At 34.7% G+C, this 27,503-nt stretch overlaps 1 protein-coding gene across 8 annotated transcripts in view; it reads left to right on the top strand.

The window, feature by feature from the left end:
• The window catches only part of SKIC3 (SKI3 subunit of superkiller complex), a 91,408-nt gene that overhangs the window by 24,986 nt on the left and 38,919 nt on the right, over window positions 1–27,503 (top strand). For all 8 annotated transcript variants that reach the window (XM_067031346.1, XM_067031345.1, XM_067031348.1 and 5 more), the window contains 22 exons: window positions 2,244–2,384; window positions 3,213–3,314; window positions 4,161–4,300; window positions 6,710–6,796; window positions 6,887–6,990; window positions 7,442–7,568; window positions 8,201–8,380; window positions 8,709–8,833; window positions 9,760–10,013; window positions 11,193–11,295; window positions 13,486–13,662; window positions 13,751–13,895; window positions 14,063–14,141; window positions 14,230–14,291; window positions 14,405–14,461; window positions 15,886–15,954; window positions 17,386–17,460; window positions 18,706–18,847; window positions 20,977–21,070; window positions 23,670–23,747; window positions 26,215–26,339; window positions 27,160–27,283. In XM_067031346.1, coding sequence (XP_066887447.1) covers window positions 2,244–2,384; window positions 3,213–3,314; window positions 4,161–4,300; window positions 6,710–6,796; window positions 6,887–6,990; window positions 7,442–7,568; window positions 8,201–8,380; window positions 8,709–8,833; window positions 9,760–10,013; window positions 11,193–11,295; window positions 13,486–13,662; window positions 13,751–13,895; window positions 14,063–14,141; window positions 14,230–14,291; window positions 14,405–14,461; window positions 15,886–15,954; window positions 17,386–17,460; window positions 18,706–18,847; window positions 20,977–21,070; window positions 23,670–23,747; window positions 26,215–26,339; window positions 27,160–27,283 — 2,590 coding nt within the window. The remainder of the gene's footprint in view (window positions 1–2,243; window positions 2,385–3,212; window positions 3,315–4,160; window positions 4,301–6,709; window positions 6,797–6,886; window positions 6,991–7,441; window positions 7,569–8,200; window positions 8,381–8,708; window positions 8,834–9,759; window positions 10,014–11,192; window positions 11,296–13,485; window positions 13,663–13,750; window positions 13,896–14,062; window positions 14,142–14,229; window positions 14,292–14,404; window positions 14,462–15,885; window positions 15,955–17,385; window positions 17,461–18,705; window positions 18,848–20,976; window positions 21,071–23,669; window positions 23,748–26,214; window positions 26,340–27,159; window positions 27,284–27,503) is intronic.

Below are 27,503 nucleotides of genomic sequence, written 5' to 3'. Positions count from 1 at the left end.
GGTTATATGTAGAGAGTATGTTATCTAGGGCTAGACATGAATATAGTCTCCCTGAATCTCTTTTTGCTTTTATAATTGTGCTCCCAGATGTTAGTAAAGGGGAATATGTTAGGAAAACTTACCTTGTTTAAAAGATTTTTGTGTTAATCCTAGACCTTTTGGAAACTATTTTCATCTGCCTATTCACACTTTGCTCACCTGTGTGCAGTTTTTAGTTACCCTAACTATGGATGATTTTTTAGGAAAGATGCATGATTGGCTTTTCTTCTTTTCATTCCAGGTGTGTTTTCTGTAGTAAGGGCAGTTTTTATAGCCAAGATAGACTATCATGAATTGTGTTTCTATGGAGTAAGAGAGAGTTTTGATTCAGTTGGATAGAAATCGAAGGTAAAATTTTAGTAGCCATTTTATTTTCTCTTTTAGAATGGTGAATATTTTTAATTTTCCACAGTAATTCTCAGCCTTTACCTATTAATAGACTAAGCCTTTTGGGACATCAATTCATAACAGTACTTCTAAAGGATCATTGCAATATTTAATGAATGGCTACATGTACAAAATACTATACTAGTCCCTATCCTTCAGAAATTACTGTTTAGCTGCAGAGGCAACAAAGGCAGGGTATATATGTTATAAAGCTAGTAATACAGTTGGTATATGGTATTGGTAAATACTGTAGACTGGTGATTCTTAGAGTATGATCTCTGGACCAGTAACATCAGTATCACCTGACAACTTGTTAGAAATGCAAATTCTCAGGTCTAATATCAGAACTACTGAATCAGAAACTTTGAGAGTAGGGTTCAGCATTTTTTGTTTTAACAAGTCCTCGAGGTTATTTTGATGTCTAGTTTAGACAATACCGCTGGATAAAAAAGGTGGGGGGAAGCCCCAGTAGTTTGCTTTTGGAGGATATAGGGTATATGGAACTAGGCATGTCTATTCTTGGAATTCATATTTATGGAAGCGATAGTGAGAACATATTGATGGAAGGGACATTCTTGTCTAGAAGCAGGCTTGTGTCTTTTTTACTGGCTTATTAACCAAGATAGTATTTCTTCCAGTTTATTCTCATATTTTACCAAACAGTATTGAAGTTTTAATTCTTTAGCCATTATGAATTCTTTGAATTTTTGGTGCTAATTTGGACTTCTAAATTAATATATAAAATATTACTTAGGGATTATATATATTGTTGTATATCTGGTTTTGAAAATTTTGAAATATGTAAGCTAAATGGATCATACAAAGAATTCACCTTTGACATCTGTTACTGAAAGAGTGGTTCCATATGTGGTTTGGGGCTGTTTTATAGAGGTATTAAAGCATCAGGTCTCTTTCAGATAAATTATTTTATTTGTTCCCCTTATTTATTGCTTCAAGTTGTAAATTACCATCTCAATTACTTTTTAAGAATTTCTGTATGTGATTAAACAACTTATTAAAGTGGTGAATGGTAGTCGCAGTTTATTCTCAAAACAGAAATCATATTTTCCACCTGTTTTTGTGCTTTTCTGGGAACAGGAATTCTAAGAATGATTGAGGTTGGAGAAAATGGAAATACAGTATAACAGAACCTACAATGTTTTCTAAACTAATTTTTTTTACCAAAATAAATTCAAAATGTAGGCATTGGATGATTACTACATAAGCTTAACTGTTAACTTATATAGGAAAAGAAAGTTTTGAATGTAAACTTAAGAAGAATGTGACTAAGTCTTTGTTCAGTATCCTGCTGAGTAGCCTGTCTTTTGATCCTGGGCTGCTGGAAGAGTCCACTGCATCTGGCATCTTCACTGCCGCATCTCTAGCAGCACGTTGTTGTCCAGGGAGAGAGGTTGGCAAAGATACTGTCCTTTGACAGGGATTCCTTCATCTAACAACCAAAGTTCTTATTGCTGAATAGCAAAGGGAGACCCGGTGGCATGCAGTGGGCTGAGTCTTAGCCTCGTGGCAAGTAGCAGTAGGTGTCTTGCTTGAAACCCTTGAGTACGACAGCAAGTTTGGTTTCCCCATACTGCTGTGTGTAAAGTGGTTTCTACTTCTGGTATTTAAGAAGAAGAAGGAACATCATTTTCTTTATGAAATGTTAATATTTTCTACATTTGTTGGTCTATTTAAGTTTCGAATTCCTGGAATCAAGATATGGAAGTGTATGCGTAAGACAGCTCTTGGGATTTAAGTGTACAGGTTTTGACACATATTGGTATATGTATGCTAATAACTTTTTCTTTTAATTCCAGGAAGCCTTACTGATGAGGGAAAACAGTATTGTTGTAGATTAGTGGAAATGGATTCAAAAAGTGGTCCAGGTCTCATTGGTTTAGGCATTAAAGCATTACAAGACAAAAAGTACGAAGATGCTGTTAGGAACTTAACAGAAGGTGAGTGTTCAGTGTGCAACGTATAACATGAGGCATAGTTGTTAGCAGGCATTTATCTTTGGGCCTTTCTTTAAGGAATATATATATTTAGGATAGAAGCAAAGAAATGTACTTACATACTCTGGAGTCTGCTTAAGTTTGAATTCCAATTCTGCCACTCACTAATTTCAAGACCTTACAAAAGTTAATTAAACTCTTTGTGTCTCAGTGTTTTCGTTCGTAAAATAAGGATACTATCTCCATGCTTAGGAGGCTTTAATTTAGTCTTATCAGGTATGACAATTCTGGATGAACTTTCTTTCATATTGAGCTCTGAATGACAAATACAAGCCTGGCAGCTGGAGGAGCATTTTAGGTCAAGAGTTGAAGTAGCCTGAGGTGAGAGAAAAGCTAGTGTTCAAAGAACTCCTGATGGTTCAGCAAGATTTGAAAATAAAATATGGGAGCAGGAGGGGACAAGAATTGAGGCTGGAAAGGGGCCTTGCAAACCTTGTTAAGAGGTTTGCACGTTATCCAAAGACCAGCTGGGAACCAGCAGAAAGTCTTAAGTAGGGGAATTTCATAATCCCATTTGTATTTTTAGAAAATATTCTGGCTACAGTCTAGAGAATGAATTGGAGTAGATGGCAAGCACTTGCATTGATCTGGGATAGATGCCGGGGGTCTGAAGTGAAGTGGTGGGGCGTGGAATCAATATGACTTTGTGACTGATTAGATATGGACTACGAGGGAGAGGGGAGGAGTCTGATTTGGGGAGTGGATTGTGGTGCCATTCATCTCAGTCGAAATGGAAACCTTTGGGTTTTGTGATTACTGTTATCCTTTTAGGGTTAAAGGAAAGCCCTCTCTGCACAGCTGGATGGTATCATCTGGCAGAAGCCCAAGTCAGAATGCATAAACCTAAGGAAGCTGTTCTTTCATGCAATCAAGGTATTCTTGACATCTTCCAGGGTGGCCAACCCTGTTTCTTTTCATCGTAAAGGAGAATGATAATGGTGCTTTATTTTGTATTTTAAGTTACCAACTAATTTAAATTTCATTGAGGAGGTTAAAAAAAAAATACACCAAGTCTGTGTGCATGTCTACTACTATGTTTTTAAACCAACAATGAGTATTTATCAAAGGTTTCCTACACTTGGAATTTTGACAAAGTCAGTTTAGGTTTGTATGGTGATGCTCTGTCTTTGTAACAGGGAAGCTTCTTGTGTGACCTGCGACCTTCACTCTAACGTAGATTCTTGATTCCTTCAATGTAGGTAATAGACAAGGAGAGGTATGGTATCTTGGAGCCTATCTGCGTGTGCTCACGTAGGTCAGGTGTGGGGTAAGAAATCAGAGAAATGATGCACTGCTCTTGGCCTGGCCTGTGACCTTGCCTCTGCAGTTGGGAAATAGTTTACCTTGGTTCATCCTAATTCAGCTTCTTTTCCCTTCCATTATCCTTAGTGTGCTATTTTTGTGACAGATGCTTTGGCTAAGGGTTAACCTCTGTATGTAGCAGATATAGACAGCCATTGTTGTGTTTCAGGATGTTCAGTTTTATTACATGTTACATGAAGATGGAGGTTTTAAATTTAGATCTATTGTTTCAAATTCAGATATTTTCATAAAGAGTTCAGGGAAGAATTTATATTTAGCTTTGAATTATTCTTCATGTATATTGTTTTGACAGTTTATTCTTACTATATCTACAATTTGTTATATGTTACCCTTAAAAAGAAAAAAAAATGTGAAGTGCTATGGTTGTCTTCATTCAGATGTCCTTAATTTTGTCAGCTCTGAAGAACATAGATAATCTTGGTGTGTCTGGTGGCAATCTTCATCAGAAGAATCTTTGTCTTCATTTGAAAGCAGAGGCTTTGATTAAACTCTCAGATTATGAATCTTCAGAGGAAGCAATTCGTACTCTTGATCAGGTAGTCTTATCATTGAATTTTTCCCTTCACCTTATTTAGTTTTCAGTCAACCAGGCATCAACCACTCTCTGCTTACCACAAATATTATAAAAATTTGTGTTAGAGGTATGAATTCACCATCTCTGCACTTTTTTGAAACTCCTAAAGTTATTTGTTTGCCTCTTGGTTAAGTACTTACAATGTTCTTCATATGATGCAATTTCTTTCTTTAGTTCTTGCTCTTATTCTCCTTTTCTCTTTTTGCCCTCTTGAGTTATCAATACTTGATTATTATTAATTTGGTATTCTAAATTTTTCCCTCCAGAAAATATTTCATAGATTATTGACAAGAATTATTAAGGACACTTGTAGCTTCATGGTAGAGAATGTTGCTTGTTTTATTCAACTTAAAAAACACTCTGAGAAAGACTGATATTTAAGAAGGAAACTGATTTCTTACTGCTTTTGATTCAAGCAGTTTGAAATTCCCTAGCAAAAACTAGTAAATTATGAATTATAACAACATGGTGCCTTTAACAATATAAAGATATTTTTTCAGATAAAGGCTATTTTTGGTATAAAATTAAAATTAAATCACTCAGTATATTGCAGAGTTCTGAATTTTTATAAAAAGTCATTGTTTTTTATATTTCAAAAGGCTTTGCATTTCATAGTTTTTCTTTAAAATTAGAACAGTTGTCAGGATCCTTCAAGAACAGATATCTTAGGCTTCCCTGGTGGTGCAGTGGTTGAGAGTCTGCCTGCCGATACAGGGGACATGGGTCCATGCCCCGGTCCGGGAGGATCCCACATGCCACAGAGCAGCTGGGCCCTTGAGCCATGGCAGCTGAGCCTGCGTGTCCGGAGCCTGTGCTCCACAATGGGAGAGGCCACAACAGTGAGAGGCCCGTGTACCACAAAAATTAAAAAAAATAAAAAAATAAAAAAAGAACAGATATATTATTTTCTTGTTTTCTCTCAGTACTTGCCTTCCACCAATAGTGTGTTTGGGGTGAATGCTTTGGAGAGGTCTTTCCATACTGTTTTTTTGTTGTTGTTGTTGTTGTTGTTGTTTTTACAAAAACCAAAAACCAAATGAAACGTTCCTTGAAGAACTGGTAGAATCCAAGTCTGAGACAGAAAATGTACAAGATGAGCCCAGGACATCTTATAATGCTAGAAACCAAAGAAACCATAAAAGGCTATTAGAATTATGTCAGAAGTGCTCAGGAACTAGCATGAATTGATTTTTTACTGGCTAAAGAAGGGATGGTTTGAGCAGTAGTAACTGCAGTATATTAAAACACATCATATAAGTTTAAACCCATGTGTTAATGATGATACCAAAAAAAATCAACAAATCATCCTCAGTAAAGTGAATCTTTGAAGGATGCTAAGGAACCAATTGGAAAAAATCGAAGTATTTATCCTATGTTTCCTTTATGAACTGTTCCTCAGAATGATCAAATAGATAATGAGAGGAGGGGAAATTTCTCTTTGTTGAAGTATGCCATCGAATAAGGAAAGAAGGAATGATAGAATTAGAAAATCACCGAATCACCATTTTGCAGTCCATAATGAATTAATAGATCTAGGCATTGAAGATCAATGGCTGCTTAACATCACAAGAAAAAAAGACAACTAGACATAACCAGGTGCAAGTACACATGAGGTATTCTTGCCAGAACATCAAACCTGAATCAGATCAAAGTTCTAGACCTACTAATTTATAAAAGATACAGGGGACCAGGGAACATGTCAATACCATGACAATACAATCATCAAGAGCCAGACTCTGAGAAACTGTGAAAGTGGCCCATATTTTTCAACAGTTAAATTTTAAGGGAGAAAAAAGAGATGGAAGGGAACCCTATAGATTAAAAGAGACTTTAGAGACATATCGGCCAGCTGAAGTGTATGTACCTTATTCGGATTTTGATTAAAACAAATTCTTTAAATATTTTATGAGACAACTGATAAATTTGAACACTGGTTAATTATTTGATGATGTTAAGGATGTATTGTTGGTTTTGTTTATGTGTTTATAATGGTAGTATGATTGTGTTATTAAAAATAAACGTATTTTTTAGATACAGATACTAAACTATCAGATGAAAAGCTATAATTTCTGGGGTAATCTAAGCAGGAGTGTGGTGAAATGGGTGGAGGTATAGATGAGAAAAGATTGGCTTTGAGCTAATAATTTTGAAACTAGATGATAAGTACATGTGGGTTCATTATGCTATTCTCTAATTTTTTAATGTATTTGAACTTTTCTTTAATAAAAAGATTGCAAAGAATGAAAGTGTTAATAGTGATAGAAATCAGGACCTCTAAGTCTTTATACCATGGTCATTCTTTAGTTAAAGCAAAACATTGCTGCATTGTGTTGTAGGAGATTTATAGCACTTTTTTACAATTATTTTCTAGGTTTCTGATGCAAATAATATCTCAGGACTTTTGGTTCTCAAAGGCTTGGCCTATCTGAACAAAGGCTCATTAGATGAAGCTTCAAAGGTTGGTGTTTTCATTTAAACTGACTTTTTTTTTTTTAAGTTAAAAGTTATTTTTATCTGGATATGCAATTGATAGATATATACTTTATAGATTATGGAAGACCTTCTCTCTTCTTACCCTGACCTAGCTGAAGCTCATGCCCTGGAGGCTTTGATTCATTTTACCAAAAAGGACTATCCACAAGCAGAAAAATGGTAAGGATGTATTTAGATTGCTCATAAACCTAGTCCTATCTTAATTTAATATTTCTTGAAAAATTCTAAATGAATGGGTTTGATAAAGACCTAGTTTTGCATAAATTTGATTTTTGTAAGGCTTAATATTTTTAAGAAATGTATTTAGCATGTAGCATAGTAACTATAGAAAATTTCATGATGGGTTTGAAATCTCATTGGCTGATCATAATGTTCAGTAAGCACATATAATGTTTGGTTTTAAGTTTGGTTTCCTCTTCTAATCATTTTTTTTCTCATGATCTATATCCTAAAGTAATGACTTGCTTCTAATTTACCATCCTTGAATAAGTCAAACTTTGATTGTTCCAACTAGGTGTCTCCTATTTTTTAAAAAATTTATCTATCTATCTATCTATCTATCTGTCTATTTATCTATCTGAATATTCCTTTCTTCCCTTTTGTGACTTAGTTTTCAGCTAGCTCTTGAGAAAAATGCTGAAGTTGCTGAATATCATTACCAGCTTGGGTTAACATATTGGTCCATGGGTGAAGAAACAAGAAAAGATAAAACAAAGGCTCTTACCCATTTTCTAAAGGTAACATATGCTGTTATTTAGTTCTTAGTTGAAATGGATTCATTATGAAATCAAATATAATAATCACATAAGTTAGGTACTTAAAATTACTCTTTACTGAATTGTTTTTTGTGTTTCATCTCTCACACATAAGGTTTTGTGAGAATGTTGTATGGGTTTTCAAGGAGAAAATTAAACCTTAAAAATGTAAAAGTTACTAATTTAAGAAACACGTGTTATAGAAAATGAGACATAAGTACCTTTGGAAAACAATACTGTTTTTAGGTAATTTCCACTGTACTTTTATTGGCATGTGAGTCATATACTTCTACGTGTTTAACTTCTTATATTTTAGATGTGTAATAGCTAGAAGTTTTACATTCCTATCTTGACTCATAGAAACAGACTGATGAAATAATAACTAATTTCGCATTTCTTTTAGCAGAGAAATAGTATTTTTATACTTGTTTGTTTTCTGTAACTGGTGATGGCCAGTCTTCATGTCTGCTTTAAAACTTACGTTAAAGGAAGTTTTGGCATATTTTTGTATATTTAATTTTTTTCTTTAATCTGTGTATTTATCTTTTTTGTTTTTAAAGGGACCCATCCAAACAAACTTTAATATTCTGTTATTATCAATTTTTATTTCACAGGCTGCCAAACTGGATACATACATGGGCAAAGTTTTCTGCTATTTAGGTCATTATTACAGGGATGTAGTAGGAGATAGAAACAGAGCCCGTGGATGTTACAGGAAAGCTTTTGAATTAGATGACACTGATGCTGAATCTGGAGCTGCAGCAGTTGACTTAAGTGTAGAGCTTGAAGAGATGGTATGTCTAATAATTTAAACACTTTTGTCTTTTTTTTTATCCTGAGTATAGAAATAGAAATATTTTTATATGTGTACTTGAAAGGTGTTATTTTTAAATTTTTATTTGTAGATGCTATAGAAATATTTCTGCCACTGCTTATAGAGTAAAATTTCTTTTTATTGGCAGATATTAAATTACTTAATGTTGAAAGTGTAGTTCAGTATATACCAGTGTAAGTTTTAAAAATCAAAAGTGGTAAATGAAAATATATCTGTTTACTTTATATAAGTGTTCAGTATTTTTATAATATTTAATATCTCTAATACTAGTCTTTTCTTTTTATTAGGAAACTGCCTTAGCTATCCTAACAACAGTCACTCAAAAGGCAAGTGCTGGAGCGGCAAAATGGGCCTGGCTTAGGCGAGGACTATACTATTTAAAAGCTGGTCAAAGTTCTCAAGCAGTGGCTGAGTAAGGCACCTTTCTATATTTAACCTCTGATAGACAGCCTAATCGTTCCTTAAATTAAACTCCACTTATATCCAAAATGAACTTATAAGTTGCCTCATACCAGGTTGTATTTCGAGGGAAGAAATAGCAAAATTTATTTATGGTTGATTGGTTCTTATTATCTGCACGGCACTGGAATTACAGAATTGGATTAACTGATGTCCTTGTGTTAAGGAGAGAGCCATCCAGGGAAGTGAAGTAGTAATAGTATCATATATATAGCAAGTTCTCAATAGAAATTTAAGGAATGGTAAAAAGCCAAGGTTAATATCTTTGTTGTTCTCCCACTGACAAGCATTGTTTTGGGGAAGGGGAGACACTGCCAGCTTGAAGAGCATTTGGAGCAGCTCATTTTTAGTAATTTGGTTTGAACCATGTAAAGAAAATACGTTTGAGTCAAAGTTGTTCTGATTTATGTTAATACCTAGAATACAGGCATTTAAAATTTTTTCATGGCTATGGAATCTGATCAGAAATTTAAAGCATGCCTGTTCCTATTTTTCAACTCTCATATTTTTGTTTTGGTAGGAGGCTTGGTGGGGGCTTATAGGCTGTGATGAGGCATATTGAGATATATACCTATTCTGGTAGGATAGGAAACTGGAGTTCTCCTGCATAGTCCAGGGAAAGAAATTTTGGTGCGCATTTCTTCAAAAATTTATTTTGTTTTTATTCATTCTAAAATTACAATAAAATTTCTTAGTATTAAAAAACCCATGTCATAAAAGGAACAGGTATACTTGCTTTAAGTAAATGTGGTTTTCCACTTTTATCCATAGGAGGAACCATGGATATGTGTGATTCAGTTAAATTACTTTGTATTTTTCTTTCAGATATGAAAGTGGTTCTATTACTTTTAGTTCTCTTACTCTTTCTTGAAATTTTAGTTTACAGGCAGCATTGAGGGCAGACCCAAAGGACTTCAATTGTTGGGAGTCATTAGGAGAGGCATATTTAAGCAGAGGTGGCTATACAACAGCCTTGAAATCCTTCACAAAAGCCAGTGAGCTGAACCCCGAATCCACATACAGTGTGTTTAAGGTTGCAGCAATACAGCAAATCCTAGGCAAATATAAAGAAGCGGTAGCTCAATACCAGCTGATCATTAGAAAGAAAGAAGAATATGTGCCTGCTTTGAAAGGTAATTTCTCTTTAATAGCTCCTTTGTCTTTTGTGATACTGAAGTATAAAATCCTTGAATAAATTTCTAAATGTATCGAGTAACTTGAAAAGGACTTCTTTAGTCAACAGCAAGTGTCCAGTATGAACCGCTTATAGTATAGCTTGTTATATAGATTTGAATATAGAAAGGTGAAATTTTGTTTCACAACAGTTAATAAATAGTAATATGATAGAGATTTAGCTTTTAGATAAATAGCATGATAGCTGTGGGATCTAAAAACAGATCTCTAAAATAAGAATTTCCCTGCTCTTATATTTTGATAATTAATTCACTTATTCTCAGAATATCTTAATACCTTTTAGTTACTTTGTAAATTATAGAATCTCATTTTTAAACTTGTTGAACTTTAGAGGCAACTTGCATTGTTTTGTAATTATCTAAATTAATTTTAGTTCCTTTATAATACCTGTTCCTTCTTAACAAATTAGTTTTGGTAATTTAAAATAAAACACCACCATCCATATTTAATTAATTTTGTAATGATTACTTCTAACTATTAAAAAAAACCTGGAGCTCATTATATTTGTTTCCCTCCTTTTCCTTTTCCTTTTTAAAGAAACAATGGGGGGTTTAATTCAGAAATAGTGTATGTTTTAAGTGACATGTAACTTAGGCCTTGAAACCCTTTTAAAAAATTTTTTTTATAAAACTCCTTAACAGAAGGAGAACTCACATTTATTACATGTTTACTGGCCACTTTAGGAAATTGCTGTTTCATTTAATTTTGATTATATAGTTTGCTACATAGTTTTGAATATAAAGAGGTCAAATCTTGTTTCACAACACCTAATAAATAGTAATATGATAGCAAGTAGCATCATATTAGATATTATTAGGTAATATCCCCATTTTCAAAGCTAAGATTTTAAGAGGTAAGTAATTTGCCCAAAATCAAGGAAATTCTTAGGTTCCATAGATAGTTTTTATCTTTTAGTACATGTTTATTCCAGCAGAACCCTGCCATTTGAATTCTTTAATAAATTCATCAAGGCCATGCTTAAAGATAACTTTTATAAAATACCATTAAGTTTTGTTTTCTGGAAAGTGGCTGTAATATAACACCAATGAATTTATTTGATGTTCATTCTCAGTGTTTCTTTTACATATTTTAACAACTACAAACTTACCTGATTTTAGGTTTGGGTGAATGCCATCTCATGATGGCAAAAGCAGCTCTAGTCGATTATCTTGATGGGAAAGCTGTAGACTACATAGAGAAAGCACTGGAATATTTTACTCGGTTAGTATCATTATTTATGAGTTTATTTTCTTAGTATTATATAATAAAGCTAATTTTAGGAAACATGCTTTGTTTATCCTGTTAGCTATAGCAATCATTATTCAGAATCTCAAACATAAAAGAGTAACAGACTAGTCAGTTAATTCTGTAACATACATATTGTATTAATTTTGCAGTGGGGAACAGATACAATTTCTTGCTTTTAGCAGCTGACATGCTGGAAGCATAGAGAAGGATGGGAAGGAAGAAGCAGTCAGCTAGTGGAGCAGCAGCTTGGGTCCCACGTGTTATTATTGTTCTCTTTCAGGAGACCTAGAGATGCAAGTATCTCTAATTGGAACTGATTGGTAAATGGGGCTTCAGGTGCACAATAGGCTTTACATTCAGTGATCAGGGCCCATTTTAGACTAATTGGTAGGGCTGAAGGTGAAGGGAGATGAGCAATCTGATTGCTCCTGGAGAGAATCTGTGTAGGAAAAGAAGTGATTTCGAATAACAAGAAATAAATCAGAAAAATTTCAGTAAATCTGGTTATTTTATAGAACTAAATTCGTTAGTTAGGTAGAAGTGTTATTTGTGATAGATGACTAAAAAGTACTCAAGTTAGACATAGAATTAAATTTTTTTGCTCTTAAACATCTTTCTGGTGCTTCATTTCCTTTCTTTCCCTACTTGCCCTCTCCTGTGTGTCCTGGTGATTTGCTTTCTCTAGAATTGCTTTGCTTTGAACATGAACCAAATCTGAAATGAAAACTTCATTCTTTTCTCCCACTGATTTTTATTGCTACTTTTCAAGTCTTATGTAATACATATAGCTCTTTCCAAAGAGGAAGGTATTGTGAAGAGGGGTGTAATTTGTTTGAACTAGTTATTTAAGGGTAAATGTGAACCTTTGAGTGATGATACTTCAGCTACAAATACCGCCTTTCTGAGTCTGGGGAATTTTGTTCTGGATAACACCCACAACTAATTATGAGGAGGTATACAAAACTTTTAAAGTGATATCCCCCCATTTATATTTACTTCTAGACTTAAAGTTCATACTACCACAGTTCTTGTGTAAGGGTGATAGAAGTTATTTCACTTTATAGATATTTTCTTTTTTATTGAACTTAAAAGGAGATAAGAGTTTAGGCTGCTAAAATTGCCAGTGTTTTCTTTTCTGTTTTCCTCTCTGTTTTCTTCTTTCATGCTGTCAAGTTTAGAAATTACACTAAGATATTTAGGCAGAAGAGCTACAAATAGTGTTGTCCTTCCTCCTGATCCTCACAGTGGGCTTTCAGTGATGACCGCAGTAATTAATCTTGTTTCTCAGGAAGACACTGAAAAATGATTTTTGGCTGGACTCCCATGAGTAGAAAAGGCTATGAAAAATGTTCCATCTGCTTGCCCATCTGCCAGTAACATAGCTGTTTGTGATAGCTGATTATCAAGACTTGGCTTAATTGTGAAATTGCTGTGTTTTATTTGTAGGTTTTTGAGAAAAGTGAAGAGAAGTGAATAACAGATTTTCTTATTCTAAAAAGACGTGCCCTTTATCACCATAATTAATATTTTTATTAAATTTTTGAGCTTGTCCACTGAGTCTTTCTTGCTTCAATAAATATGGTTTTTCACATTCTCATATTTAGATTTTTGGTATTCTTGATCTCAGAGAGTAAAAATCCTTTGGACTACCAAATATATTTTACATTTACTAGTCCTTTTTTTTTTTTTTTTTAATATGTGAGGGAAGATGTGCAAGCAAAACCTAAGTTTATAATAATCGACTATGAGGCAGTTACCAACTTTACTGCTTTGGTTTTTGTTTAAATAGACAAACACAAAAAGCATAGTTTAAAAAATTCAGTATTAAAGGTAAATTGGTCCTGGAAAATTTATTGATTTATTTATGTGATTTCTGCTGCTTCTAAGAAAAATGATAAAGAGTACCAAAGAAATGTTTGCAAAGTTTCTGTCACTTAAAACAGTCAATTCCTTCTCCTTCCCCTCTTCCTTTCTTCATAATAAGGAGGTGATAAGATATAAGATGGCTAGAAGGAATTCAGTAAAGCATTTACTGCATTTAACTAAGGAACTAAATCAAAATTGTATGTATACTTTTTCTGTTTTAATTGTATGTAGTAAAGGAGATAAATGCCATACTTTTTGGAAATAATTTGTAAGAATCACACTGTTTCTTTTTTTTAGGGCTCTGCAGCATCGAGCTGATGTGTCTTGCCTTTGGAAGCTAGTTGGGGATGCTTGTACCAGTCTGTATGCTGTCTCACCATCTAAAGTGAATGTTAGTGTCTTAGGAATCCTCCTAGGTCAGAAAGAAGGAAAACAAGTATTAAAGAAAAATGATCTCCTCCATCTTGGAGGAAGGTAATTTACAAAGATTGCCAGTGGATGACATTCAAATCGAAGTAGAACATCATAACACAATATAACATTCACTTTTATCTTTCCATAGGTGTTATGGTCGTGCATTAAAACTGATGTCTACATCTAATACATGGTGTGATCTTGGAATTAATTATTATCGCCAAGCACAACATCTAGCAGAAACAGGCAGCAACTCGAATGATCTTCAGGAGCTGTTGGAGAAATCTTTGCATGTATGGTTTTGAGAAATTTTTCATAAACTTTTAAAAAAACTAAGGGCTTTTCTGAAAGATGCTTTTGATAAAGTAAATTCTGTAGTGTTTTCACATAAACCCACATTTATCTTGATATAAATGCTGATATTCTGAGAAATAAAAATTTATCTACTTCTACTTTTCAGTGTCTGAAAAAGGCTGTGAGACTTGACAGTAATAATCACTTATACTGGAATGCTCTTGGTGTAGTTTCATGTTACAGTGGTAAGAATTGATAACACTTCAATATTTTTAGAAGATTGCCTGTTCTCAGGCAGTAAAGTTCAGTTTTATCCAAGTCTGTATTTTTCAGGTATTGGAAATTATGCCCTTGCTCAGCACTGTTTCATCAAATCAATCCAATCAGAACAAATTGTGAGTGTTACGTGTCTCTGTCTATGCAAAATAACTTCAAAATTTAGTGTTAATGATTTTCCAAGACTACTATGTAGACAAGGGACCTAATTTTGTATATGTGTGTTTTTTAGAATGCTGTTGCATGGACCAACTTGGGAGTGTTATACCTTGCAAATGAAAAGATTGAGGTACATATATTGTCTGTTTTGTCCTATTAAAAGTAAAGAACATTTTCTATATATGTCCTCTTCATAATAGCTTAACTTCTTGTGGAGAAGTACTTTGCACATTGTTATCTATCCAGCGTGCTCTCTAATATGCTAGATCATTGATAGCATTCACTTTATTATACTGAATAATGAATGTGTAAGATTTATTTCCCTTTCCATGTCACGAGAAATTTCTGGTTTTATAATTATGTTGTTTTTTTCATTTGGAGATTAAAATAATTCTGTTATGAATTATTTGGGTGTTTTTCTTTTTATCTGTTACACATTAAGAGGAGTCCCATGTAGGCTATGTTGGGGGTGGGGTGATGAAGTAAGGGCGTTTATTAGTACTCTCTAGAAACTTAAATTTAATCTTTGCTTGGTAATTTAGATTTGGCTTTAGCAGATATTAATCCCTGTACATGCCACGGTGTAAATTGTCATACTTGAAGAGTTGTATATAGAGAATTGGAACTACAGTAATGGGGAGCATGTTTATAGGTCATGTTTAGAAGTTTCCACAAATCTATATAGAATAGCACGTCTGTACTGTTTTGTGTTTCAGCCAGTATATTGAATGTCGTCCTTTTAAAATAGCTTCAGTGGTATTCTCAGGGATACATGAAGTCACTGCAGAGATTGCTTTAGAAGATTGTAAATAGAATGAAGAAAAATATTAATTTGGATCTTAAAATATGTGAAAATATTTTTTAAAAATTTAAACAAAGCCAACTCTTAGTTAATAAGTTACGAATGTGGTTTTATGGTAGTGTGGTGCAGTTGTTGCCCATGAGCTTATTTTCTTATGAGAAAAAAAGACTGTTTCCTGCCACACATAGATAGATTATTGGGAAAACAATATAAAGCAGTATATAATAAGTTATTCTTTGTAGCGGAAAAAAAAACACACGATTTAAAGTTTTCACGTGGGGTAACTTGAAAATTTCCTAACTGTTTAGTTCAGATTTATGTTGACCTCCTTTCACCCAGTAGCAGGTCTCAGACCTCACTGGTTGTTAGTTTTTATCTTCTCTGTTGAGCTCCAAGAGAGGGGAATAGATACAGCCTTCTCTAATTATTTCCATCAGACCTGTGGCTTAGCAAATAGATGGGTGATTGGTTCAAAGTTCTGCAGACTATGAAGTAGACACCTACAGTGCCCTTTCATTGAGGACCAGAACCCCTAAGCCTGTAGAGAAATCTGTTGAATCGGGACTCTTTCAGGACTATATTTAAGACATAGATTTAAGCATTGCCAATTCTGCTTAAACAGTGAAGTTTTAGGTTCATTTGTATTTATGTTTACAAGTCTGACTTTTCTTATTCTCTTATGCTTTTTAAATATAAGTGCTTTAATATAAAGTTTATAAAATGGCTTGTTATTGTTTGCCTTTTTTTCCTAGCAAGCTCATGAAGCTTTCAAAATGGCTCAATCCCTTGATCCATCTTATTTAATGTGCTGGATTGGACAAGTAAGATATATAACATATAGTTATTAATAATCTTTTTATAACTAACATGTTAATAGAAAGTGGTATAAATAACGTGTTAATATAAACAACACTGATAATAATGATAGCATTTGAGGGCTTACTTTGTGCCAGTTGCTGTGCTAGGCTCTTTGTGTGTGGAAATTGAAGCTAAAAGATCCTAAGTATCATGACCAAGGTCATATAGCTTGTAATGATTAAGCTTTGATTTGAGGGGCTTTGAACACCATCATTCTGCCATTATTATTCTTTTTTTTTTTTTGCGGTATGCGGGCCTCTCACTGTTGTGGCCTCTCCTGTTGCGGAGCACAGGCTCTGGACGCGCAGGCTCAGCGGCCACGGCTCATGGGCCCAGCCCCTCCGTGGCATGTGGGATCTTCCTGGACCGGGGCACAAACCCGTGTCCCCTGCATCGGCAGGCAGACTCTCAACCACTGCGCCACCAGGGAAGCCCTGCCATTATTATTCTTAAAAAATAAACCTAGAACTCTGTTAACATACATTTATCAAAAAAATGAACATTTACAAAGATCATTTTGATTATGTTTTCTCATTTTCTGTAAAATCTTCATATTTGGTACTTGTTTATGAGTGCCGCCCCCACCCCGGCAAAATTTAGATTTTTGTACTGCCAAATAGGAATCAGGTTAGTAGTCTGAGTCTGTCACTTACTAATTGTTTTACCTTAACATATCACTTTTGGATTTCATTTTTCTTACCTAAAAAAGAAGGGGATTGGCCTGAGTGGCCTCCAAGGTCTTGTCTAGTTGAGAAGTTGTAATAAATTAATAAGTGGTTGATTCTTTCAGTTCAGAGACTAGTGGGAGCATCACCCCTATTAGAAAATCATTAATCAGGGATTAGATATCTTCTATTGTACTTTGACTCTTGGGTCTGATTCTAGTTAATCGGTGAAACAAGCAGAGTTAGGAAAGGCAAACTCCTGTTGCCATTAACTGTGGTAGCATCTGGGCGCAGTGGCATTACTACACTAATCTCTATGTAAGGTTTTGGACCCAGGGGGCCTGAGAATTTGCATTTCTAACTGCTCCCAACTGAGGACAATGCTGGTGGTCTAGGGCCTTCACTATGAGTAACACTGCTGTAGGTCAGTAGGTCTGAGATGCTCATCAGAGTCGCTTAAGTATTTTTTTTCTTATTTTTATTTATTTATTTTAAAATTTTATTTATGTTTGGCTGCATTGGGTCTTTGTTGCTGCACATGGACTTTCTCTAGTTGGGGCGAGTGGGGGCTACTCTTCATTGCGGTGCATGGGCTTCTTATTGCGGTGGCTTCTCTTGTTGCAGAGCGTGGGCTTTCATTTATTATTATTCTTGTTAGTAGTAGTAGTAGTAATAGTAGTAGTAGTAGTCCTTTTAAACACATTAAGAGCCTCCTTTTTCCTTTTATAGGCTCTAATTGCAGAGACAGTTGGAAGTTATGACACCATGGATCTCTTCAGGCACACTACAGAACTCAGTATGCACGTAAGAATTTGAGCATTCTTAAGGATTCATTAATGAATAAAGTACTGTCCTTCTTAAGAAAATGAATACATAGTGGTATCATGTTAATGACAGCAGTTGTCTCTACTCTTCATTCTTTCTTAAAAAACAGATTAAACTGTCATTAAAGAGCTGATGAAGAAATGACATTGGGATTCAATAGATGAAGTAGTCATGTAGAATAGAAACTGAGACTCTAAAAAAAACCCACCATCGACAGATGAATGGATAAAGAAGATGTGGTACATATATACAATGGAATATTACTTAGCCATAAAAAGAAATGAAATTGAGTTATTTGTAGTGAGGTGGATGGACCTAGAGTCTGTCATACAGAGTGAAGTTAGTCAGAAAGAGAAAAACAAATACCATATGCCAATACATATATATGGAATCTAAAAAAAATAAAAAAGGTTCTGAAGAACCTAGGGGCAGGACAGGAATAAAGACACAGATATAAAGACACAGATGTAGAGAATGGACTTGAGGACATGGGGAGGGGGAATGGTAAGCTGAGATGAAGTGAGAAAGTGTCATGGACATATATACACTACCAAATGTAATAATAGATAGCTAGTGGGAAGCAGCCGCATAACACAGGGGTATCAGCTCGTGCTTTGTGACCACCTAGAGGGGTGGGATAGGAAGGGTGGGAAGGAGACGCAAGAGGGAGGGGATATGGGGCTATATGTGTACTTATAGCTGATTCACTTTGTTACACAGCAGCAACTAACACAACAATGGAAAGCACTTATACCCCAATAAAGATGTTAAAAAAAAACCCAAACTGGTACGTCCATACCTACAGAATGCTAAGCAATAAAAATGAGTTAACTATTAATACAAAAAATAATGAGATAAATACTAGACTTGGTTGACATTTCTAGATTATTTATGAAAGTGTTTTAGAATTCTTTTGATTGGTAATTATTTGTTTGACCTATGGAAATGATGCTGAGAAGAAGCAAACCAACCCATCAGGAGGGGCTCTGTTTTTTCGCCTTTATTTATCTTGGTTGATTCTTCTACTTAGGTTTAAAGCAAGTGATTTAAATATGTTCTTAGCTGTTTCGTATCATAGTGACCCTTTATTTAAAGGCACTTACCAATTGACTTAGAAGACTAAGATGTGATATTTACTGTATTGAAGTACATTGTTTCATTTCTTAATTTTTCTTGGCAGATGTATTACCCTGTGTCTACTTGTTAACTTTGGCTTTTTTACAGACGGAGGGAGCAATAGGTTACGCGTATTGGGTCTGTACAACATTGCAAGATAAAAGCAACAGAGACACGGAGCTGTACCAGTACAACATCCTCCAGATGAATGCAATTCCAGCAGCACAGGTGGTTTTGAGTAAATACACAGGTAAGGCACCTGTTATACAATGGCAAGATATATGAATAATTGTTGAGATAATTTAAAGAATTTAAATTAATTACATTTAAAATTAATTCCAAATTAAATATTAGCTCCTTAAGACATGAATTTGCCCTTTCCCCTCCACGGCCAAGTATTCTGCTTTTTAAACTTTACTAAAGATTTTTGAAGAGTGCTGAAAATTGTTATTACCTAATGATTCAAGGTAGAAGTGATTTCCATGTTGTACTAGGCAGCATTTTGGAGCCTAATGGTCCTGAGTTGCTGCTGTTCTAGCTCTGCTGTTTACTTTCTCCGCAGTTTTAGGCCAAGTATTTTACTTCCCTTAACTTCTGTTAATCTTGGAAAGTAGAGATAATAATACTGAGGTTGCAGATATGTGAGAATTCAATGAGGTAATATGCTTTAAGTTCCAAACCTAGTGCCTTTAACCTCCCACTTTAACACCTGAACTTTCTTCAACATACTGGAAAAGTATGTTTAGGCTTAGGAAAAGGACAGAATGGTGAAATTTAATTAACCATCTATTGTAATAACTTTCTTCCTTAATAAAACTTAACATTGGGTTTAGTCTCAGCTCCACCACTTAGTAGCCAGGATGAAACCTTGGGCTTATTACCAAATTGAATTTTAGTTTTCCTGCCTATAATACAAGAGTGAAAGCATCTATTGCTTAGGATTTAATGAGATGATATATACAAAATGTTATGCAGAGTACCTAGCATATCCTAGATGCTCAAGAAATGTTAGTTTCACTAGCATCTTATTTATCCCTCAACAAAATTCTGATAAAGAAGCAAGGAGTTTAAGCAGTAATACTGACAGTTGAATAATATGAAGAATCAGATAAACTGAAAAGCAGAAGAGAAAATGCCTCATCATTGTAATATTCAGGATGGTTAATACTCTTCCTGCATTGAGCCTGGGGCACTTGAATAGAAGGCAGTTCATTTATAAACATCAGCACTTCGGGACATTAAAATATTATGCAGTTTGTGCAAAGGAATGACTCTAATGAATACCTAGAGCCTCTGAGAAAGTGTATGATCAGAAATTTTATTGATGGGTTTCCTTACAGAATGGGAAACGTTTGTGAAGGGTTTACATAAAGAGGTAAATTTTTAGCTTTCTGCAAAATTCAGATACCTAGAACAACAAACAGTCTCTGACAGTTATAAATAGCTAGGTTTTTGAGTCTGTAGTGGAGCCATATCATATATTCATTTAACAAATTCAATTATATGTGCTTGGCCAAAAAAATATTAATTTAGAAGCAGAAAAGAGAGAGGGGTGACAAGAGACAATGCAAATAAATCATTTGTCCTGCTGACCGTTGGCCTCAGGGTGAGAGTGGATGAAGGTTATGGATCTCCTCTTAATTTGACTCAGTTTGGTGACCTTCTCCTTGTGTGATGACCTAAGAATTTTGCAAGAATCACTTTAACCGTGTGATTTTTACCTTATGCTTTGACAGTTAGAACCTAACCATCATATAAGATGTGATTATACTGTACTCTGTTAAATAGTTTAAGAGATTTGAAGGCTTGCTTCCCAACACAACTTAAGTTGATCAGATGTGTTTCTTTCTCCTTTGCACATTAGTAGATATATGATGTTTTTTGACATTAGAATTCAAAATACTACACTGAAAGTGCCCAAATCATCTTCTGTTTCTAGAGTACAATACTGAATTTTTTTCAAAAATACATAGAAATTGGAACAGAACCACCAAGAGAAATTGTTGCTAAATTTAATCACAGGAAGGTTTAAGTGACTAGCCAAAGAACTGGATTTCCTTACAATTCAAATGACCAGTTTTAACATGAGCTATGATTTCAAATTGTTATACCTTTGGGAATAAAAAAGTGTTTAAACTTTAAAATGTAAGTAGAAGCCATATGTAACTATAGATGTTACTCAATAATGTAAAAGAGTTCTGAAATGATTACTGATATTTTATAGTCAGGATAAAATCAGACTACTATTCTTAGCAATGCCCATGACCTCAGGAAATAATCTGGTGTTTAAAATATTGAAAAAAAATTGAAAATAAAACTCAAATTTTATAAACACAACCATTATGCATATGCAAAGAAAAGATATTTTTGGATTTCCAGAAAGAATTCAGAATTATGTTCCAGCTTTCACAATGTTGGGTTACTTAAATGAACATCTACAACTGAAGAAGGAAGCAGCAGATGCATACCAAAGGTAAAGGCTCCCTTTAATTGAAATGTGGTCCTTACTTGTCAGTTGGCCTTTTTAAGATATAGTCTCATTTTCATGAAGAAGGTACTAATAAAATGTTCTGATTCTTTTCCTGATCTTTCATTATTTATTATTATTACATTTTGTATGTGAACAGATACAGTTCTAAATTTTCAGCTATATTTTCGTTTCTCTTGCTCAACCTGAGAGAGAGAAAGAGAGAGACAGAGAGAGAGAGAAGAAAAAATAAAAACCAAACCAAAAAACCTCTCAGGTTTTAGAAAAATCTGTCCCTTTACAGTTTGTCTCGCTTTATTATTAAAGACATGTTTATTCAGAGAAGAAATGAGATTTAAGACATGAGAAAAAATTACATGTTATTTTGAATCACTTTAATGTCTACTATATCGTATTTATTCATTCAGTAAATATTTGTTAAACTGCTAGGTGTCAAGCAGTGTCCTTGGCAGTGGCAATTTAGCAGTGAATTAAAACAAACACAGGCTCAGTTCTCATGGAGCTCATGTTCTGGTGGAGGGGAGGAACATTGTAAGCTAATAAACATCTGTGATGGTAACAATTGCTAGGAAAGAAAATCAAAGTAGAGTAAAGGGCCAGACACTAGAGAGGCAAGCAGCAAATTTGAGATAGGTTTAAGAGGTAGGTTTCCTAAGGAGGCACTTAAGGCCTGACCTGAATGAAGCGAGGCCACAAGCCGTTTGGTTTTCAGGGAAAGAGCATTCCAGGCAGAAGGAACAGCAAGAACAAGCGCTCTGAAGCAGGAGTGGACTTGGTATGTTGAAGAAACAAGGACAGCGTGCTTGAGTGAGATGACCAGCCGGGAGAGTGAGAGGAAATGAAATCAACCTGAAGTTTTATTCTCTACAAATTAATTGATCTCTGGGGCTTCCCTGGTGATGCAGTGGTTAAGAATCTGCCTGCCAATGCAGGGGACACGGGTTCGAGCCCTGGTCCGGGAACATCCCACATGCCGTAGAGCAGCTAAGCCCGTCCGCCACAACTACTGAGCCTGCACTCGAGAGGCCGCGAGCCACAACTTCTGAGCCTGCATGCCACAACTACAGAAGCCCATGCACCTAGAGCCTGTGCTCCGCAACAAGAGAAGCCACTGCAATGAGAAGCCCATGCAACACAGCGAAGAGTAGCCCCCACTTGCCTCAACTAGAGAAAGCCAGCGCACACCAACAAAGACCCAGCGCAGCCAAAAATAAATAAAAATTTTAAAAAATTAATTGATCTGTGATTAAGAAAATCACTGTTTATCTCATGAGTACTAGACAAAAAGTTAAAAGACCTGATTGCCTAACCTCTGAGGCACATCACTGCCCTAAATCTAAATAAACAGACGTTTAGAAGAAGCCTTGTCAGATAATAAATAATTGAGGTGTCCCAAATGCTTTGCCATCCTCGTATGGATCTCTCTGTAGTTAAAGAAGTAATCACTAGATGGTACTGGAGGCTGTATAATCAAGAAGTTATTTTGCCAGGTGTATGTGGAGAGAGGTTTATGAAAACCCGCAATTCTATTTCTTTCAATGTTACAATAAAGTTACCAATAAAGAAACTGTAGAAATTTGATAGGATACAACAGTGAGCAGGATTTTTAAACAGAGAAAACTAGGCAGGTTTAGAATGCTTGCTACTTTTTTTGGTATACATTATAATCACAAATATTGTGAGTCTAATACTGGTTCTACCTTTGCTTAAAACGGCAATAGCATAGTCACTTGGATATACACCACTCTTGACTGATCGCCACTGTTGTTTTCTCCTTAAACAAGCATTTGAGACTTGAAATTACAAATTAGGTATAAATCCAACCACAGGTACAGTCTTTAATATGATACTGTTTCTATAATACTGTCTTTTAGACTTCTCTGGCAAATTTTTGTTTCTCATGTAACATTAGGGGCATTAAAAGCTTTTCTTGGCTATTTCTCCCTGGCTAATCTTCAACAGAAAAAAAGTCATTAAATATCCAACTCCTTTAGTTATTGAGACATTTCCCTGCTTGCCCAAAGGGGACTGAGCATGAGAAGGTAAAAATATGGGCTGTCAGCATGTTGCTGTATTTATTCTAAGCCTCTTGGGACTCCTGATGACTCATTCCCATCTCTGAATTCATTATTGCCTAAGTATCTTTCTGTATGTAGCAGGTAAAGGCACATGAAAGCACTCAATTTCCTGGCTTCCTACCTCAAACTTCTAGAATATAAATAATTTTAAGAGTGTACTATGTACTTCAAATTCTCTATACTTCAAATATGTCAAAACTTTAAGACATCAACCCAGTTGTTCCCCATGTTTAGATTAAAATCTTTGGAATATTTAAAGCTCAAGTATGGTAAGTGATTTCTCTTATTAAGAGGTCACTTTTTATTATTTTCCTGACAATCTAAAATCTATTAAGTGCTTTTGTGGTACCAGTTTAATAAAATATAAATAAACCGTTATGAAACTAGTTAAATAATTAGTAGAATTAAATGAAGAAAACAAAAATCTGTAGATTCAGTTAAGGAGCAAGAGTAAAAAAAAGCTATTGCACATAGATAATTTAAAATACCTTGTCCTTTTTTTAAAGGGCAATTTTGTTGTTACAGACTGCAGAAGACAGAGATGCTTATAATGTTACAATAAGAAATTATGGCAGATCATTATGGTAAGCATATTTTTTCCCATTAATTCCATGAACCTAACAGGTTTTTCTGGTGAAAGCTATGGGGCTAGTGAGGTGATGACCAGTTTCCAGAGTAGCGGGTCGTGTATGAATGAGTACGATGATGACATTCTCCCAGGATACATCATTCCCACTGTACCAAGCTGTGTTAACAGTTTCCTGTCCCTGTAATGACCCCTAGCCCCAGTGTCCTTTGTGAGGAACAGGTTTAGAACTGATGGCTGTGAACTAGACAGGGGAGGTAGTTGCTGTTTCTAATAGTAGAAGCCTAGTTAATTGGAAGAGGATTAGATTTATTCTGATTTGATGTATATTCTTAAACTGGGGGTGGGATTAAGGGTCCAGAAACCCTTTTGAGATAGTACACAAAAATTTTTTGCATGTGTGCATTTTGGAGGTGGGGAGGGAGCAATATCACTTTCTTCAGAGTCTCAAAGACTTCCGACTTCAAAAAAAAGATAGAAAAAAAAAATAGGTTGGAAACCAGTTGTTTCAGAGGATAGAACTCGGTTCGGACAGTAGGAGTGTTAATGGGAGGAAGACTTTTGGCTCAAGTTAAGGAGGCATTCCTCAAATTGAGAGCTGCCCCGAAATTGAATGTTCCAGTTTGAAACACATTATTAGAACTATAGTTTGATATTTTGGGATTAGTACCTACGTCTTTTAAGGAGCTACATAGTAGAAATCGGAGGTAGCCAGTTCGTTTCTTTTATAACCGTGTAACTGAATCATATCTATAAACAGAAAATTATCTCTGTTTTGATTGCTTCTCCTTTTAATTCTTTTAAATTGTTGTGTTTAGGAGTTGATAGAGCTGTCAGTTCCAAGATTTTGTTGTAAGAAACTGTATGGAGCAAAGTATCTGTTCTCTTTAGTTAGATGTTTCATATAATGTAACTGTTTTAGAAGAAAATTTATACCTCTCTTTAAAAAAGGTCATCTGATTTCTTTTTAATTTGTTTTTATTATGAAATATATTAAACATGCAAAACACAGCAATAGAGCATAATTTAATGAATAGTCACCATTCAGATATAACAGATCTTAAAATTCTGTTAATAGGTTTCAGGTTTCTTTTTCAAAATAAAAGTTACAAATAAAGTTGAAGCCCCTTGTGCCCTTCTCTAGTTCCATTCTTTTCTCTACAAAAGTTATCAAATGTTTGAAGATAGTGTTCATTAAAAAAATACTTTAAAAATACATGTATGGGGGGCTTCCCTGGTGGCGCAGTGGTTAAGAATCTGCTTGCCAATGCAGAGGACACGGGTTCGAGCCCTGGTCTGGGAAGATCCCACATGCCGCAGAGCAGCTAAGCCTGTGCACCACAACTACTGAGCCTGCAGTCTAGAGCCCACGTGCCACAACTACTGAAGCCTGTGTGCCTAGAGCTGGTGCTCTGCAACAAGAGAAGCCACTGCAGTGAGAGGCATGTGCACTGCACCACAACAGAGAGTAACCCCCATTCACCACAACTAGAGAAAGCCCTCATGTAGCAATGAAGACCCAGTGCAGCCAACAATAAACAAATTAGATTAATTAATTAAAAAAAATACATGTATGTATCCATAAATGATCTAAGGTAGTCCTCTTCCCTTCATTAAATATTTATCAGAATTTGAGTTAATGGATTTTTAAATTCTTTCACCTTCATAAAATTAATTTTAGAAGCAAATATTGCCTGTATTTTTAGCTCCCACCCACACCTCCAAGATTAAAAAGATTTTATGAAAAGATTTCTAATAACACATTAAAAATAGAAGTTTCTGATTATAGTGATGGATACCAGAAATCAGAGTCTCTAAGGTACAGTGAGTCTGTTCCAGGTGGTGGCAGCTTCTCTTCATTTTTAAGTAAACAAAACACATTTTTTAAATTTTGTTTTTATTAAAAAGCATTCTACTTTAGTATCATGTATAACAATTTTCACTTTTATTCCTATTAAATACAGAAAAGATAATTATAGTTTTGTCTGTGGGATTTTAGTGTATCTATATGCCCTCCAAAAACATGAATGTGCAGATAAACAGTTTACACAAAGGCTTGGTTTGGTTATGACTTGCTAATAAGCTTGTCAAGGATGCTCATAGGGTAATATTTAACTAACATATTAAGCTTAAAAAATTAGAGTTCTATATCAAAGTCAACTTGAAATTATTTTTATAACAGAGTTTAATTCAAGTTTGTTAAAAAAGAAAGACAGTTTGTAATTCAGCAGAACTGTTCATTTTCACACATAATTTAAAAGTGTGAAGTTAAATCCCCCTAGTGCATCCTGTTTGAAATAAGTGATATGCCTTGTATTTTAAAATAAGGCTTTTCTACAGCTTTAACACTGATAGATGAGGTTAAGTTGTTAAAAGAGCTTTAGTGTAATAATATTTCTGAATTATGATGATATAAGCCAAAATGATTTTTGATATTAAAAAGTAAGTTATGTTTTGCTTCTTAGTTCTATTGGTGAATATGATAAAGCTATCCAGGCTTTTAAGTCAACACCCCTTGAGGAGTTAGAAGACATCATAGGTTTTGGATTGGCTTTATTTATGAAGGGTCTGTATAAAGAGAGCAGCAAAGGTAAGTGCATTGCTTAAAGCTAAAGGATACTTTCTACTTTTCCAGAGCTGAGAAGATATTAATCATGATGAGCTTACATACAGAAAGATGTAATATTAAGATGGGGGTAGGGGTTGCAGTGTTTATTAAAAATCTGACTAAAAATCAGGAACGTTAAGAGGTACTTTTTATCTGTTCCTTCCTTTAGTACATTATTATGATGAATAGTCCTTTTAGCAGTGTTACGAACTGAATGTTATCTTTATTATTTAGATGAGGAAACAGACCCAAGATCACTTAGGGTACATGTATAAGGTAGCATTTGAAAGCAAGTATTTACTACTCTACAGTGTGTCAGTGTACATTTCTGATAAATGAAGGCCTCAACCATTGTTAGTAATAATGAATTTTGGTTTCTCCAAAAATGCTTATTGAGTGCATTTTCACATATATGGCTCAACCTATGTGTGTGCAGCTCATTTTAAATACTGCTTAATGGAGTTGCTGGTCTGTACATGGGAATGTGGGTGATACCTCAATGGCTGTAGACCTCCACTTCTTTTGAAGATAGTGATTCAAACCTGCCTATAGATTCTAAAGAAGGAAATTGAGAAATATCACATAATAACCTGAATGATATTCCCAGAATCACCTTGGAACAGCTAAACCAAGTTAGATATTCTAAATTTTTATTCCATTCACTTGAGAGCAAGGGAACAATAAGATGTAATTTTAGTTAGACCCTTTTAAAAAATAGAATTAGGAAAGGAAAAATCCCACCATTTGTCAGTCAGGATTGCTTTTATATTGTTTTGCTTTTGTTTCCAACTCTATGTAACAGCCTATGAGAGAGCCTTGTCTACTGTTGAATCAGAGCAAGACAAAGCTCATATCTTGACAGCTCTGGCAATAGCGGAGTATAAACAAGGAAAAATGGATGTAGCCAAGACATTGTTATTTAAATGGTATGTATAGTTGACATCAACACTCGACATGACCAGATACTTAAATACTGGGTTAAAATTTGGAGGAACGTAAAATGAAGTTCTTAATGTTTCAGGAACATTTTTGTGAACAAAAGGGATTGGACCCACCTGGTTCTGAACTGACAGTCACAGGTGGAGCTAGAGATCATGGCTTAGTTCTTAATTCTGGATTCATCCAATCCTTCGAAACCATCCTGTA

The sequence above is a fragment of the Kogia breviceps genome, chromosome 4, assembly GCF_026419965.1.
Source record: "Kogia breviceps isolate mKogBre1 chromosome 4, mKogBre1 haplotype 1, whole genome shotgun sequence".
Lineage (NCBI taxonomy): Eukaryota > Metazoa > Chordata > Mammalia > Artiodactyla > Physeteridae > Kogia > Kogia breviceps.
The sequence above is the reverse complement of the archived record's forward strand: the minus strand, read 5'-3'. Positions and strand labels throughout refer to the sequence as shown.